This window comes from Pagrus pagrus (assembly GCF_965226575.1).
Source record: "Pagrus pagrus genome assembly, chromosome: 5".
NCBI classification, from domain to species: Eukaryota; Metazoa; Chordata; class Actinopteri; order Spariformes; family Sparidae; genus Pagrus; species Pagrus pagrus.
In genome coordinates, this window is record NC_140189.1 from 4,795,814 (window position 1) to 4,812,912 (window position 17,099).

Below are 17,099 nucleotides of genomic sequence, written 5' to 3' on the forward strand. Positions count from 1 at the left end.
ATTCGATTCAAAACCAATTCTCTGTTGAATAAGAAGAAAGGGAGAGGCACTATTTTCAGGCTCTTATGCCTGATATTGACGTGTCATCAGTAAGTGTCTGCCCTAGTTTTTGTTGTGTGTCCAGCATCGTTGGCACTAGTCGGCCCTTGCTGGTGGCTTTTCAGCAATTGAACATGTTTAATCAGCAGCAGAGCTTGTTGCTTGTTTTTGTAAGGCAACATTTGAAGGCATGACTTTTTAGTGTAAACTATCTCAAAATGTAATTTAAATGTATATTAATAAAATAATAATTAGTTAACTGTCTAGTATACATAGTGCCGACTAGTGAGCGTAGCATTGTTAAGACAGTTAGTCGACTAATCATGCACATCCCTATTTAGAAGTGGTGCGGGAAACTATTAATGTCACCCCAAACAACAACTGCAGTGTAAGTGCAGCTTTAATTTTCTCCTAAACTGTCATCAATGGTTGTGCCGCCAACTTCAGGTGTTTCCAGAGGCTCCAAGCCCCATCATGGTGTGCACCCATAGTTTGGTAATGGGTCCAGCACAAATTAGTAAATCTCAATGAATTCTCTGCTTATGTTTTCTAGACTTGGTTCTTATCAACTTTAGTGAGTCTACAATATAAAGACCCTCTCCCTTTACAAGAAAAATAAAGCAAATAAATGTAAGAATGATAAATGTCTGTTACATTGTGTTCTCTAGTATCCTATCATGCAAAATTACTTCATATTCAGACCTCACACTGAGCAGACGATAAAACAAAACACTGCTGACAATTTACAGAAACCTTCCAGCTGTAGAGAGATTAGGATTGTAATGGATGAGGTGGTTCATACAAACCTTGAGGCCCATTCATACAAACTGTAACTGATAAAAGCCTCAGCTTTTGATTATTGATTCTTGACTCTAATGATAGTTATGATGACTCAGATTGACTAAAAATAAAAGGTCACATGATGCCTCCCCTCTTCTTCAACACTCAGAAAACTTTAACCTTCTTCATCTGCTAGTTTGCCAGTTTTCTGCAACATGCTGCGGTCCTTTCATTGCTGTTGTTTATCACTTCTGAACACTTTGTCAGACCCCAGAGAACTTTAACAGGGCTTGAAATGCTAAAGACCTGCATGTCTCACAGAGTAAATGGGACCAGCTGTTGTAACACCTTGTTGTAGCACTTAATTGTCAAATTTGACATTTTCAGGTTATTTCACCCTGTGAATCTCAAAGCAGGAGCGAGACATTGCTTGTGCTTTGTAGTCAGCAAATGTGGAGTGTTTTTTTCACGATGATACAAGAGTTAGCACTTAATAGACTGACATCGTGTAGAGCCTGCCCATCCATCATTGCTTAATACTGCAGCACAGACTCATTACCATGTGAGATTGTACCAAAGTACAGACCAGGGATGTTTTTTTATAGATAGGGAGGAAATTGAACTCTGCAATTATGCAAATGAGAGGTCGTCTGAAAGTAAGTTTAGTTTCATGTGGAGGAAAACGTGTTGGCGTCGTCGTGGCTGAGCCGGGATAGACGTGATTCCTCAGAGAGGTTAAAGGGCAACACTTTACTTTAAGCCCCCCTATTTATCAACTTCTAGCATGATTTATACACTTTATACATTGTTTGTAACACTCTGTAATGTAGTTGTAATCAGCTGTCATGATATAAGTCAATCGTGTTTTTGTAAAACAAAGCCCCAGCGACATTGTCCAGATATATCAATATCTGCGTCTATGTTTTCGCACCGATATGAATTAAATATGATTTAATACAGAAAGTAATGCAGAGAAAGGTTCTTGGGATAATTTCTAATTATAAAATTTGGAGTGAAGTTTACTTTTTCAGTGCATTGATGTCTTTTAGGAGTTCAGTGTTAAACTGTAAAATATCCTGCCTCCATTACGTACATATGTTTGACGCAAGGGTTTTATGTATATATTCTGTGTGTATATAACAATATATCTATATCTATCAAAAGTTTTTCACGCCCTAATATTGGTATTGATATCGGCTCCAAACATCCAGTATCAGTTGAGCTCCTTGAGTAAAATACTAAAGATATATTATGTTACATTTCCGCATTTAATTTTTTGAAAAAACGACGAGTATTTGTTTTGCATATTTTGTTGAGTTGTGTAATTACATTATTTCAAATGTTTTAAACCCCAAATAATCCAAAAGTTTACTCAAGGTGTGTTTCGTTTTGGTCACCTGTCGCTGTAACTTTTGAGGAAGAAAGTTGGCGAACGTGACTAAACGTAAGTCATATCACATAGATCCTAGATCCTCCAATCCTGCGCTACCAGGTACGATGTCATTAAACTACATCTTTTGTTTTCATGGCTTTGATTGAGAGACCCCTAGTGGCAGAAATTATGTACTGTGCATGTAATGAATGACAATGATAACACAACATAACATTGTTGTACTAAATATGAGTAAAACCTTGACTGTTATGTAGCATTTATTAACTGTTCGTACCCTCATACAATCATTTACAGACGAGTTTAAAATGTTTTATAAATGTGTTCCAACTCATGGAGACAAGTTGAGCTTCAAGGGTCATAGTTTACTAAAAAAAAGAACTACTTATTGCCCACTTGCTAGATAGATTACAGAGCTTTCAGCTGCATTCAATTGCCTTAATCTGCATTCATACAGAGTGGAGGAATTCATGAATAATTCAGTCCTTCATTAATAGTTATAAATATAATGATCCTTCATTAAAGATATATGTATACTTAATAAAATCAATTCAGTAAAAATGAATATATGTCATATTTATGTAATCATGAAGACGTTCAGGGACTTTATATTATTACAGCTATGATATATTGCCAGTAATTAACTGCTCATAACAATTATTGATGCATCATAGGAGTTGTTTAAAAACACATTAAAATGTCCCTAAATCCGTGAACAGCTTATTGTTAATTATTGTAATTATTTTTTAGATATGCCCCATAAATACCTACTTGTAGGGGTTATCATTGTTATCATTGAGGGTACACTGTACGATAAAACTAAAGGCTGTTTTCTACAAGGATGTCAAAAAATGTTTGACGGATAAATAAACCCGTATTTTCATCTACGGAGAGGTCCGTCTGGTTTTTAGTGATTCCTTTGAAACACCCACATCCAAAACCTTCAATATTATATTTCAGCTGAATCCCGCCAGCTCCGTCTGCTTTCCTTTCTTTTGGAGAATGGGGGGTGTAATCACTTCACAAAACCCAGGAAACAGGTCGATGGGATGAATACGATCAGAAGGAGGAGGAGGAGGGATAATGCGGTATAGTTTTCAGTGATAAAAAGAAAACCCTGAAATCTTTTAAGTCCCTCATAAGACCACTTTCCACCATTACAATTTACCGGCATTTAATGGTGAAGAAGCTTTGTACAAACATATGGAGATAATTGCCTGTATGCCAATGGGCCTGACGGGACCTGCTGAGTGCTGCTGGCTCTCTCAGATCAAACTACATTCCCTGCCCTCCCATTATAAAATGCCCGGGGCGTTTACAAAGCCAGATTGGCAGCTATATGGATCCATGATTCAACTTGTCTGTGTTGCAATAGTCATCACACAGGAAATGAGTGACGACCTTCACAGTGAGAGAAGCGCTGCATGTGCTTAAGAGTAAGTTGCAGATAGGACTGATGAGTAAGTGGACAGTGACTAAAAAATAATAACACAAGAGCCGACTCGCCAAAGCTGCAACCAATATCCTTATTGATTTTACTATTTCTGCTACTAATTTAATTCGATTAGCTTTAAATGCTACAAAGATGAACACTGTTTTTTTTGTCAACCAATTAGTTTTAATATTTAGTCAAAAGACAAGAAAAGAATGAATTCATTAATAGAGAGGTGATGGTTTTCACTGTTGCGGCCCCAGATTAATGTATATTTTCTCAAGAAAACCAGGTGAAATTAAAAAATTTGTATGGTAGTTAATCTTATGGATATGTACAAGATACCATAAATTAATTTTATGTAACTTTATGTTACTTCAAAAGCATATATGGGTATTTGTACACGCTCATTTTGTTAACATAACTTAATAAAAAGATATTGTTCCCAAAAAAAAAAAGAAAACCTGGTGAAATTATAAAATGTGTTTTGGCCTTCCTTCCTTAGGTCACTTGTCAACAGTAAAGATATAATGAACAGTAAACTGTAAATACGAGCCAAAGAAAAACGTGTCTCAAAGAGCTTTCAAAAGTGATGCACAGTCATGATCACATGGGTGGCAAACATGAAGCAGTAAAACCTCCCTGAGTTGCGTATAGAACTGTGTGTGGGTCTGCTGTAGATTTCCACATTATTGAGTTTCCAGCAGAGAATGACGACTCAGTCAGACTTCATTGACAGACGGAGGTAGTGGAGATGAGGAATGAAAAATGCTCTTCTCAGTCTGTCCTGGGAGCCATGGGGGTGTTGAAATGTGATCCAGGAAGCTGGAGCTGAACATGTGGCTGCAGGTTGCTGCCTGGAACACGCACCAGGTGGGAGGTGTGTGTGTGTGTGTGTGTGTGTGTGTGTGTGTGTGTGTGTGTGTGTGTGTGTGTGTGTGTGTGTGTGTGTGTGTGTGTGTGTGTGTGTGTGTGTGTGTGTGTGTGTGTGTGTGTGTGTGTGTGTGTGTGTGTGTGTGTGTGTGTGTGTGTGTGTGTGTGTGTGTGTGTGTGTGTGTGTGTGTGTGTGTGTGTGTGTGTGTGTGTGTGTGTGTGTGTGTGTGTGTGTGTGTGTGTGTGTGTGTGTGTGTGTGTGTGTGTGTGTGTGTGTGTGTGTGTGTGTGTGTGTGTGTGTGTGTGTGTGTGTGTGTGTGTGTGTGTGTGTGTGTGTGTGTGTGTGTGTGTGTGTGTGTGTGTGTGTGTGTGTGTGTGTGTGTGTGTGTGTGTGTGTGTGTGTGTGTGTGTGTGTGTGTGTGTGTGTGTGTGTGTGTGTGTGTGTGTGTGTGTGTGTGTGTGTGTGTGTGTGTGTGTGTGTGTGTGTGTGTGTGTGTGTGTGTGTGTGTGTGTGCGTGCGCGTGCGTGCGTGCGTGCGTGCGTGCGTGCGTGCGTGCGTGCGTGCGTGCGTGCGTGCGTGCGTGCGTGCGTGCGTGCGTGAGCGAGCTGACCTCAGTAGCAGCAGTAATGGCCTGAGGTTTCTGCCCTGCAGCACTGGATGTTTGGATGAAAACAGGAACGTTTCTTTTCAGTGTCAGTTTCAGGTTCAGTTAATTGACTTCGAAGAAACTAAGTTGACATGTCACTTTTGCAGCAGAATCAGAAAATCTTGGCAACAATTCACAGCAGTGTTAAATTTTATAAATACTTGTCATTTACAGGCGTGACGGACTTGGTTGAAAGTTTTCAGTTTAGGAAAAGAGAATGAATACTGTAGAGTTTGTCCTTTATAGTCTGACTCACCGGTTGTGTCTGTGGGTATATGTCTCCATATTGGACGCCTTTTTCAGGCGGCATTCTCCTCCATTCAGTATCGGCATATTACTCCTTCCACCCATCCATCAGTCCATTTTCTTACACTTGTCAGGTGTTGTGTCATGGCGGCAGAAGGCTAAGCAGGTTATTTCAGACGTCCCTCTTTCCAGTATCACTTTCCAGCTCCTTCTGAGGGTTCCCAAGGAGTTCCCAGGCAAGATAACATATGCTAGCCCTCTAGCGAGTTCTCGGTCTTCTCCCAGTTCGTTGTGCCCAGAAAACCTCCTAAGGGAGTTGCCCAGGAGATATCCTAGTCAGATTCCCAAAACACATCAGCTGACTCCTTCCCATCTGAGCTGTACGCTAAAAAATAGCTGATTTCCCTAACCCTGAATTGGTCAGTCACGTAAGTAATGTGAACAACCTTTTACCTTTTTTTTGCAGGGATTTAGACATTTTATAATGTCAAGGATCGCCACCCAACAAAACAGGTCCCCCCCCCCCCAATACATCCTGCATCCTGGGTTTAGCAGGGTTAGCTCTTTTGGATACAAATTGTAATTCACAGCCCATTTTCCATATGGTTCGAATAAGGTCTAGCATGCAATCCAAAGGTGCAGCTCCACAGTACCTACCTCTGTTTGCAGTGTATGAGACGAGTATTAACGAGTGTGATGATGAGGCCAGTAATGCTGATTTGTGGGGTTCATTACATGTCTGCCACAGCGTTCATTAGATTCAAATGAAATTCATTATATTTCTGTGTTTTCAATCAGAGTGTAATCCATCCTCATCTCAAACTCAATATCACCCTCCTCTAGCTGCTGATTTGCTTTATTTCAGAAACACTACATGTGCAAATATTTGTGGAGGGATTTCTCTCATGAGCTATGATGTTGCCAAATAGTGTTCGATGCTGGAGCAAATTACACAGAGCTCTGGGTCATCCGTAATTTCTTTCAATAAGACTAATGTGTGATCCATTTTTAATACATATTTTAATTCTTCTTTTAACATTAGTTATATGTTTTGGGTACAGCTAATAGTCAAGTATATGGGCAACAGTAGATATTTGGAAGGGAAATTGTATCAAAATCAAATCATATTACCAGGTATAAATCCTTGAACAGATAGATTTAATTTCTGCACTGCCTTTTATCATATTTATCAGAATCAAAATGATCTGTTGTCAGGTACAGTTCATGTGGGACAATTTCAGATTGGTAGTTTGCTAGTTATATCATCTTCCTCCATTTCTGCTGTGTTCAAGTCTTGATCATTTTCTGCATAGACAATGTTAGGTGATTAACATCCTGTGTTGTTGCTCCACAAGGCTCGGGTGGACTGAGCGAATCATAACTAAAACTCAAAGATACAAACCTGTGTGCATTAAAGCTGCAACGATGAGCAGATTTTCGATTAGTTGATTGAAAGACAATTCATTTCCAGCTATTTTGGTTATTGAAATATCATTTGTCATTTTTCAAGCAAAAATGTCAAACATTTGCTGATTCTTGCTTCTTAAATGTGAGGATTTGTTGCTTTTCTTTGTCATTTATGGTAGTAAATGTAGAGTTATGAAGATGTTGCTTTGGTCTCTGGGAAACTGTGATAAAAATGTTTCTCATTTTTGTGACATTTGATAGATTAGGCCTAATCGATTGATTGCGACAAGCTGCACTTTAAGATTATATTCAATAGAAAACTGACAAAACACTCTAATTGGGTAACTTTTGCTTCATGTTTTGTTTGCTTTCTACTGAATCTGCTGCCATTCAAGGAAAGAACATGACTTTATTTTTTTATTTTATTTGTTTATTTGACAGGGACAGTGCATAGCTTCTTACCTGTACCAGAGTTAGCTATGAGCTCATGTACATCTGTAGTCCCTGGGCAGGAGACGGAGACATCATCTCTGTTAAAAAGATGAGCGTAGTATAATAAGAAGTATAATAAAAAAACAGTAACAAGAAACTTAAGTTTTTGGTGTGTCATTCCACCTGACCACAGACAGAAAGTCCTGTTTTGCACTGATGTGCAATAAGTACGTGTATTCTCTTGAAGTGTGTGAATCTTCACTGGCCTCACAATTCAATTCAATTACGATTCAGCTGTCAACGATTTGAAATGCAAAACTATTCTCGATGCAGCTCAGCGTATGGCATCCTCAATGATCTACTGTATATTACTGCACATGGCTACCTTTTCATCGTTTAAATTCCCCTTTTATTCAGGAAATCCTTCCAATTATCAGACTACAGCAGTCTACAAAATAAGAGCTGCATCTTTTCAATACATAAACATTACAAAAACAAAACATGTATTCATCTGCAGTGCTTTACTGTACATGTTTGTTGTAATCGACAATAATATTGTTTTCAGCTTTAAGACAAGGCATTTATTGACTCTGCTGCACACGCCTCTCTCAGAGTTGGACAGCAAAGTTGACAGCGCCTCCTCAGATCTTGGCTGATTAGCTGGGCTTGCTGTAACAGTTATTATTTATGGCTGTGATTATTAATCGTTGTGGGGCAGAAGTCATGCTCAGCGTGGGTCTCGTCTTCCCAGCAAGTTCATAAAATCCGACATGTGCCCCTAGATGTCTGTTTTACTCAGAGTTTTATTTATCACTCTCAGATGATCTCTGCCTACCTCCGACATACCTCCTACATAGGTAACGTTAGCCTAATGTCCGCCTTCAATTCAAAGCATGGGAGCAAGGTCGTGACTTAACTTTATTGTCCAGTTGGGGCCAGACAATCAGCATAAGCTGCAGACTATCGATTATGCTTTGTCTCTGCATCGATGCAAGATCTTCCACGTCTGCATCGCAATGCATCTTATAATTGAGAAATTTCCACACCTCGACTCTTGGAGAAGAACCTGGATTGCATTGCTAAATCCCTCCTTGAGACATATGAATTCAGACAGATTTGCTCTGTCCACAGGGATAAGCATTTTAAAGTGTTTTCCAAAGACAAAATCCATGTTAAACCTATAATTATCACACCGAGGATTACGCTCTACCTCATTATGCGAATCTTGTAGATCCATATCTTTGAGACGGAGATCAATGTGAGATTTAATGTATGTGCACGTATTCTAATCTAGGAGCCGGACGCAGTGTCGCACAAAATAAACAGTCCACATCTGCATGCATTCATGCAGTGAGACCTGCAATCTGTGAGATATCTCTATGGACCTTTTGGACTAAAGAGAAAAACCTGAGGTACCACATTTGAAGTGTCCCTGGCTTAAAATAGGACCTAGCCCCGAGACTAAATTATGCTAACACTATTGTAATCTTGCCTCGCAGATGAAGAAGATAACATCCCAAGTAGTGACCCTGACTGTAGTAATCTGATTATCTGTCACCAAGTGCCCTGACTGGAGATAAAAGCCCCACATACCTGTCACCCTCCACTGAAATCCCCAGCGCCAGTCTACCTGGAGACACGCACCTGAACTTTGAGTACATCATTTACACAGGGAGAGCTGTTTTCATAAACCCATATCAATTGTGAGATATGTATGACACTGGTATTCATAACTTTGTGGCACAATATCAAGACATCTCTAGTCTTTCTCCTTCGTGTGTTGTTCACACATATTTAGACTCCAGCTATACAATGGGGCCAAAGGGTTTATTTTCTCTCATAATATTACCTGAACAGTTTATTTTTGCGGAGAAGTGAAAGAGGAAAAAACGTGACAGAGATCTTTTCATCGGCAATCTCAGGGAGCGACATCTTTGCCCTCTAGATTGTTCTGTGCAGAATGCCTTCAGCTAGAGTGGCAGTGAAGGGCAAAGTGTTCTGCCCTCCAGTTCTTTCTGCTGTCAGTTCTGGCTGTTATGAAATCAGAGCTGGCATGGTGTGGCTGTGCACAAACCGGGCACATGTTAGTTATTGTATTTCCATGATTCTTGTGCACATTTGGACTTTGGGTTGCCATTGGAAAGCATAGAATTCCCTCAAGCCTGTGTCACACCTAAATTAAGGCCTTCTCACAGATTACAGGTTCTTTTTTTCTCTCTCCACCATTAGTAACTTATATGCAATTGTATTCATCCTAAAGGGCTTGATTTGTAAATCGCTTATCACTGGTTTTATGTGGAGACACTGATGATACAGAATCGCCTGTACTGTGCCCCTTGATTTGTGAATAGTGTTCAGAATGATGCCATTTTCAATGCCAAATTTCAGCCACTACAAGGAATCCTATTTTTTTCTTATTCTGGCAGCTCCTGTGGACAAAAGGAAATTTTAGCACTAGCGCCTCCTGTCAGTGATGCCCATGCATATATTTTACTCAGGCAGGCCGCCCAGGTATATTTGGCCACCCATTTCAGCATTTTATACTTTTTGTTTTTTCATCCGCAATTGATTAACTAGTGGATAATCTGCCATTAGATGCACGCTGGTTTTGATCAGCTACTGCTTGAGCACCAGCCTAGGGCTAACAGATTCAGTTGTAATAGTAAATTTGTTGAGCTGAAGCCAAAGCTAGTCCCTTAACTAAGTTCCCTAGTATAGTGATGTCTTCATTGTAATAAGCCAACAGCAAAATACAGCTCAGTAGCAAGGCCAACATAAAATAAGCCAGTTGTTCTGCTGCCGTCTGTCAGCACAGAGAAGTATTTGCTGCCATACCACCAGACTACAGAGCAGCTTCTATCTTCAGGCTGTGAGACTCCTCAATTCATTCTCAGCACTCAGCCATAAATCTTAATTTTAATTTTTTATATCCGACCCAGTGGCAGGCATTAAGAATGACTTTATAAGAATATCCAATCTTCTCGCTGATGGTCTGTATTAAAGTCAGTATTAAACTGAGACTGTTCATAAATGTTAAAAGTAATTGACGTAAGTTTAAGTGTTTGGGCTCCACGTACTTTTTTTCTCATTTAAGTTGTATAAGAAAGTGCAAAACTGACAGTTTTGCATACTTTACCCCCGTTTCGCATGCATTTCCCTACTTGTTCTTTCACTATCAGTCACCAATGACCCAAAAACTGAATCTGCACACAGGTAAACGGTTAGCTAAGCCACAGAGTTAAAATCAGATTTATCCCTCCAGGCAGTTTGATAACATCAGTACTGCCATCTGAGCTACAACACTGAAGTATGAAAAACACTGATGAAAATATAGATTAGTTAAAAGAAGGATTACTGGAATATGACGAGACAATTTTCTCACCAGTGAATCTTCTTTGAAGGAAACTGAAAAATGTATTCAACTACAACTTAGTTGCGTTTGTAGTAAACAGATACTTTTAGATGTGTGAGTCTATCCATTTTGAACTAATTAATTAAACCTAAAAAGAAAACCTAGCTTTAAAGAAAAGCTGGCATGTAATTAGGCATTTTAATGCAGTACAATAAATGTTTTATGAGAAGTATAATTGTTTGGAACGATCAAAGCTGTTTTCATCTGTTCAGTTTTACTGTGATTTAAACTCTCTGTGTGTCTATTTGTGTCATTTCATGTTACTGTTGTGGCCAAATGTTCCTCATAAAAAGAGATATTGCTATTCCAACAGTGTGCGATCTTGATCCTCTGCCGCTTATTAAAGCAGCAATATTGTGGCTCATGCCTCCAGGGACTTCTAATGCACATACAGCAATCACCAGCACAGGCCTGCAGTACACATGCAGCCGTTAACACTCGGATCAGGACTGAACCACCCACTGTCTTCTGTATGATACCAAGTCATCAAACTACAAATCCCTCCTCATAGCTCTGTGATGACATAGGCTTAGAGGTAATAATTTTGAGGAGTATGTTTTGCTAGTATTTGGCCACCAAAGGAATAATTATGGGGAAGAGTTTCGGCTGCCACCTGTCTGACAAAAGGCTCGGAGGCAGCTTTCTGGTCCCGAAACAATGCGTTGTTTTACTTTGCCGTCTGGTTTTTTTGGTCATGGCAAGTTGGGACAAGAGTCAGATACCTCACCACAGGCCTTCCCTCTGCTGTTATGTCATTGTGTAATCTGTCCATTTTGTTGTCTTTGTGGAACTTAGAGGAAATGATCTATGATGATCTATTTACAAAATGGCACAAGTACAAGAGTTATGTATATTATGTGCCTTTCTGCAGATATAAAAGACTATTTACTTGTTTTTTTCCTGAAAGCTTCTCCTGTTCCTGATTTATAGTATATAACATGACATTTATTGGTCTATTTTTTTCTTTCCACTTCACAGGTCTTCGTGGAGGTATTAAAGATGGCAGCTTTTGGGAAAACTCTCCTTACTTTAGCAGCAGTCCTCCTGCACGTGCTGAGATGTCAGGGGGGAATTGGAAAAGGAAAAGACAGCTCGCCGCTGAGGTTCACGCACCATCTCTACAACGCCACCATCAACGAGAACTCTGCCCCGCGGACGTACATTGAGACGCCAGTGAAGATGGGCATCGAAGTGACAGATCTGTTCTGGGAAATCAACTACAATGTCGTCTCAGGCGATGACGACAGCCTTTTCCAAGCAGAGGCTGTTAAAGTTGGGGATTTCTGCTTTCTCAGGATCAAAACAAGGAGCAGTAATTCAGCACTCCTCAACAGGGAGGTCAGGGACACTTACACTCTCACTGTCGAGGCAACTGAAAGCACTTTTGACTTTCAGGCAAAGACAAAGGTGTTTGTCCAGGTGCTTGACACAAACGACCTAAAGCCTCTTTTCTATCCTGCCTCGTACAATGTGGCCATCAGGGAGGACACTCAACTTAAGTCAAGTGTGGTCAGGGTTAGTGCTACAGACGCCGATATTGGCAGCAACGCAGAGTTTTATTACTCTTTCACCAGCAGAGCTCATCCTTTTGTCGTCGACCCTTTCACGGGCACAGTCAGCCTTGTCAAGAAGCTCAATCACACCCGCTCGGCCAGATACGACCTTACTGTTTTAGCTGAGGACAGGACAAAGAAGATATCTGGTGTTCAGAAGTTTGGTAATGTTGCCAGGGTTACAGTAAATGTACAAAAGATGTCCACGGGGTCTCCGGTTATCATACCTCTCCCCGAACCCACAGTCTCCACAGACGGTAAAATAACTATCAATGTCCACGTGGAGGCAGGAGTTAAGCCTGTGGAATCCGTTAATATTGTTGGAGGGGATCCCCACAAGTGTTTTGAGATAATCCCCTTAGGGGTGCAGGGCAGTGACTTCCAAGTGATCTCTACAAAGAGGATTATCTGGTCTCAAACTCCTTTTGGAGTGAATCTGTCCCTTCAAGCTAAAGACGGGAGCTTCCCAAGTTTACTCTCTCCAATTACACAGCTTTACCTTCCGGCCTATCATTATAGCCCATTGGCATTTTTTGAAGACACCTACATTGTCACACTGAGTGAGTTTTCACCCCCTAAAACTCATGTTGTCAAGGTTTCTGTCACCTCAGTACCTTATAACGTTACCTTTAGTATCAAAAATAATCCAGACAGCTCTAAATTCAAGATAAATCCCAAAACAGGAATCATCGTCACAACAGAGAAGTTTGACTATGAGACAAAGAATCGTTATGAGTTTGATGTAGTGGCCAATCATGGTGAAGCCGAGACTCACATAGTGGTTGAAGTAACGGATGAAAACGACAACAGCCCACAGTTCAGCCGTCCCTCATATGAAGCCACACTGGATGAAAATTCCCCTGTTGGCAGCAGTGTTTTGAAAGTTACCGCCACAGACAAAGATAAAGGCAAAAACGGCTTTGTGACTTACTCTATTGCCAACTCAGGCCCATTACCTTTCACGATAGACCCATTTACAGGTGTCATATCGACCTCTGAACACTTGGACTACGAGCTGATGAAAAGACGGTATCACCTGACAGTTTGGGCATCAGACAGCGGTGGCCCCTTCAGTCAGGTCAGTGAATGTCCCGTGACAATAACCCTGAACAACGTCAACGATAACATCCCTCTGTTTGAGAGGGTGGGCTGCAACACCACCGTACCTTTAGATTTACCCATAGGCCACACAATCACTGAGCTGTCAGCTATCGATTCAGATGAGTTGCAGCAGCTGAGGTATGTCATCGAGTCAGGAAACGAGCTCCAAGTATTTGATATTGACCCTGTGTCAGGAGCCATCACCCTTAAGCAACCGATCCCCCTGCATGCAAATTCGTTCACTTTGGGAGTTGTAGCCACTGATGGGAAACATCCCTCCGAAGCTTCAGTTGTTAGGGTAACTGTCACTAACAGAGGTGATGATGCGACGGTCCGCTGCCAGGAAACAGGCATTTTCAAACAGCTGACTGATAAACTGATAGAGTCTATCAAACCTGTTTTAACTAGTCAAGAGGACGACACATTCTCTGATATTCACATCACCAACCGACATTCTCCAAAGTTTGACTTGAGCCTCCCGAGTTCAATTGACCTCAGTGAGAGCTTTCCTCTGAACTCCACTGTCGTTCAGTTCAAGGCAACAGATGCTGACTCAGGGTTTAATAGTAAGCTGGTGTACGCCATATCAAGTGGAAACGAGGATGGCTGTTTCTCCATTGATACTTTCTCTGGTGACCTTCAGTTAGTTTGCCCATTAGACAGAGAGAGCAAAGAATTCTACATTTTGAACATCACTGTTTTTGATTTGGGAACTCCACAAACATCTGCATGGAAGTTCGTTGCAGTGAATGTCATCGACGTCAACGACCATCCTCCTGTTTTTGATCAGCCCAGATATGTGATACGTGTGCCTGAGAACACTGAGGTGGACTCCATTATTTTTACAGCTCATGCAGTAGATCTTGACGGAGATACGAGTGGTAATGTCCAATACTCCCTGCTGATGTCCACTGACATGTTTAGAATTGACGAAGAGAGCGGTGAGGTCACGGTCACGGGTCGTTTGGATCGAGAAACCTCACCCAGGCATGACCTCCTCATCGAAGCCAGAGACCAAGCAAAGCTTGGCCCTCAGTTGTTCTCCACAATTGAACTTGTGGTGGTTTTGCAAGACGTAAACGACAACCCACCTAAGTTCGTACCCAAAGTTTACAAAATAAAAGTCCCAGAGGATGTACCTGTGGGAACCCTCCTTGTCTGGGTTGAGAGCGTTGACTTGGATCTGGGCAGCGGAGGCCTCGTTAGCTACAACCTCAAGAACACAGAGGGTGGGATCTTTCACCTTGACTCTTCCACGGGTGGCTTGACCCTGGAGAGGGAGCTTGACTTTGAGAGGCGGCCACTTTACAACCTCACAGTCCGGGCCGTCGATCACGGCCTCCCTCGCTCCCTCTCCTCCTCCTGTTTTGTGGAGATTCAGGTTCTGGATGTCAACGAGAACCTCCACAGGCCTGTGTTCTCAGAGTTTGTGTATGAAGCTGGAGTGATGGAGGACGCAGCAGTGGGGACATCAGTGGTCATGCTCACAGCTTCAGACAAGGATCTGGGCAGAGATGGTGTCGTCAGGTACCATATCCATGAAGGCTCAGGCCTTGGAGTGTTCACCATTGATGAGGAAACAGGTAAAAGCACTGTGGTTTTGCTATTTTGTAGTTTTAAGATTCAATATATTACACAACCAGGATTGCATAACAACACTATGGTCCCTTAATGCTACTCACAAAAACAAAATTATTTATAAAACAGTGTTTTATATCATTTCCTCTTTGGATGGAGCATTTAGGATGAGTTCCAGAGTCTCACAGTCTTAGGAAAGAAGTTGCTCTCTAGTCTGGTGGTACAGCAGGGGATACTTCTGTCTCTTTTGTCAGACAGCAGCAGGATGAACAGACTGTCACTGTTCGGTGTTGTCTTTTAGTATCCTTTAGTTTGGGGTATTGTTGTTAACAAGGGGAAAATGGGAAAATTGTTTTCATATCTTGTTCTACACTGAGGCTCTTCATTAACATGTACAGGTAGAGGGCGAACTCTGGCTCAGATTGAATGTGAGAGGCTATCCTAATAACACGTTGGAAACTGCGATCTGTAGTAGAAGTTACAGGAAGTGCAACCAGTTGGTTGGAGCTTTGACTCAATTTTGGTCAGTTCAGGGCTTATTATCATTCTTAAGTTTTACAATGACATCGTGCTTTTCTGCTCTGAGTTGAATTTTCTGAACTCAAGGCATTCAGGGCGCGCCTGCAAAAATGGCGTCGCCTAAAATTCTGTCTGATCTGGCCTTGAGCTAATAGAAATAGAAATGAAAGACTCAGATTTGTTGTTCTGTTGCTACATTGTTGTTGCCCTTTAAAAAATAGACAAACAGCCTAAGCTTTATTCATAATTTTCTGCTGCACAACTAGCGAAGACTTCAGGAGATTACTGGTCCCGAGCAAAAAATTGTATGAGCTTCTAAGAGGCTGGTTCTCCTCGTTTCCAGTTTATGTGTCCAGCTGTGTTATCTGGCTGCTAGTGGTAGCTTCGTATTTAGCTTAGAGACATGAGATTAGTATCAAACTTTTCAATAGCAGCCTATTTACTTCATGGCCAGTACATCAGTATGGTGCCATTTATGAAGTAGAGTATTAGGCAAACTAGTTCAATCAGTCTTTTGTGCTTATGTCTGAATTCTGAGTTGAAACGGCTCGTTACAGATCATATCTTTTACCACAAGACCTATTAGTGGCTTCTGAAGCTTTGGATCGTATTACACAATCTTCCTCAGCAGAAGCAGTTAGATGTACATAGTTTTCCTTTGCTTCCGATAAGATGAGACACGTGCTTGGTTGTACAACATGACATTTCCTTTGGGGTGGTTACAGCAGTTTTTCTATTTTCCCATCAGAATTTCCTTTGCAGAGGAATACCCTGCAACCTCTCAGCATATCATAATGCATTCCATTAGTCTGCTGTTGCACTTAGGGCTCTGATAAAATCAGGCCAAATAGAGTTCGCTGTCATAATTGAACCGTGCTGAAATATGTCTCTTTTTCTGTGTTGCTGGTTTTTTAGCTCCCCCTCAGGGTATACAAACGTAAACAGCTTCTGAAGTAATCTGTGTTCAGAAAAGTCAGTCTTGCTTGTTCTTAGTACCCCAGCATACCATAAGCAGCTTCATCTAAACCATGAGAATTTGAGTAAGTTTTGACAACACTAATGTGTCACCCATGTCTTGGGTGTCAATACAGACTTTTTAAAAATGTAAAGAGTCACCTTAAACGAAATGAAAGTCATGGTGATTGATAGATCCTCCAGGGTGGTTACAGTTATTAAAAATAAAGGTGATTATGCTGATAGGTGATTCATTCCTGAGGCACAGCCGCAGGTTTGAAACATGTTAATACTGGTGTGTTGTTCAAAAGTGAAAACATTGTTGCATCTGATAAGTAATTTCTCATTCCCTCCCGTTCTGCCTTAGGTGTGATTCGTACAACAGAGACGTTGGACCGAGAGACAATGCCTCACTACTGGCTTTCTGTCTATGTCACTGATTTGGGCACTGAACCTCTGATCGCCTGGACTCACGTCTTCCTGGAGGTCCTGGACATTAACGATAATGCTCCAGAGCTCTCTCAGCCGGTGTATTTCGCTACTGTCCAGGAGAACATGGACAAGGTCAAGTCCGTCGTCATGGTGTCGGCCACAGACGCAGACACTTCCTCTGACGGGAAGCTTTCCTTTCAGATGCTAGAGTCTCATCGCACCTACTTCGATGTGGATCCCAAAACAGGTAATTAAGACTGTATAAGCTGAGACATTGTGGAATACAGAAATGCATTTCCATTAT

The 17,099-nt window shown here is 41.2% G+C and overlaps 1 protein-coding gene across 1 annotated transcript in view; it reads left to right on the top strand.

Moving 5' to 3' along the window:
• fat2 (FAT atypical cadherin 2) overlaps positions 1-17,099 on the top strand; it is a 123,189-nt gene that overhangs the window by 4,432 nt on the left and 101,658 nt on the right. The window contains exons 2-3 of the mRNA XM_084353255.1: positions 11,637-14,895; positions 16,731-17,042. Of these exons, the coding sequence (XP_084209381.1) occupies positions 11,658-14,895; positions 16,731-17,042 (3,550 nt within the window). The 5' untranslated portion in view covers positions 11,637-11,657. The remainder of the gene's footprint in view (positions 1-11,636; positions 14,896-16,730; positions 17,043-17,099) is intronic.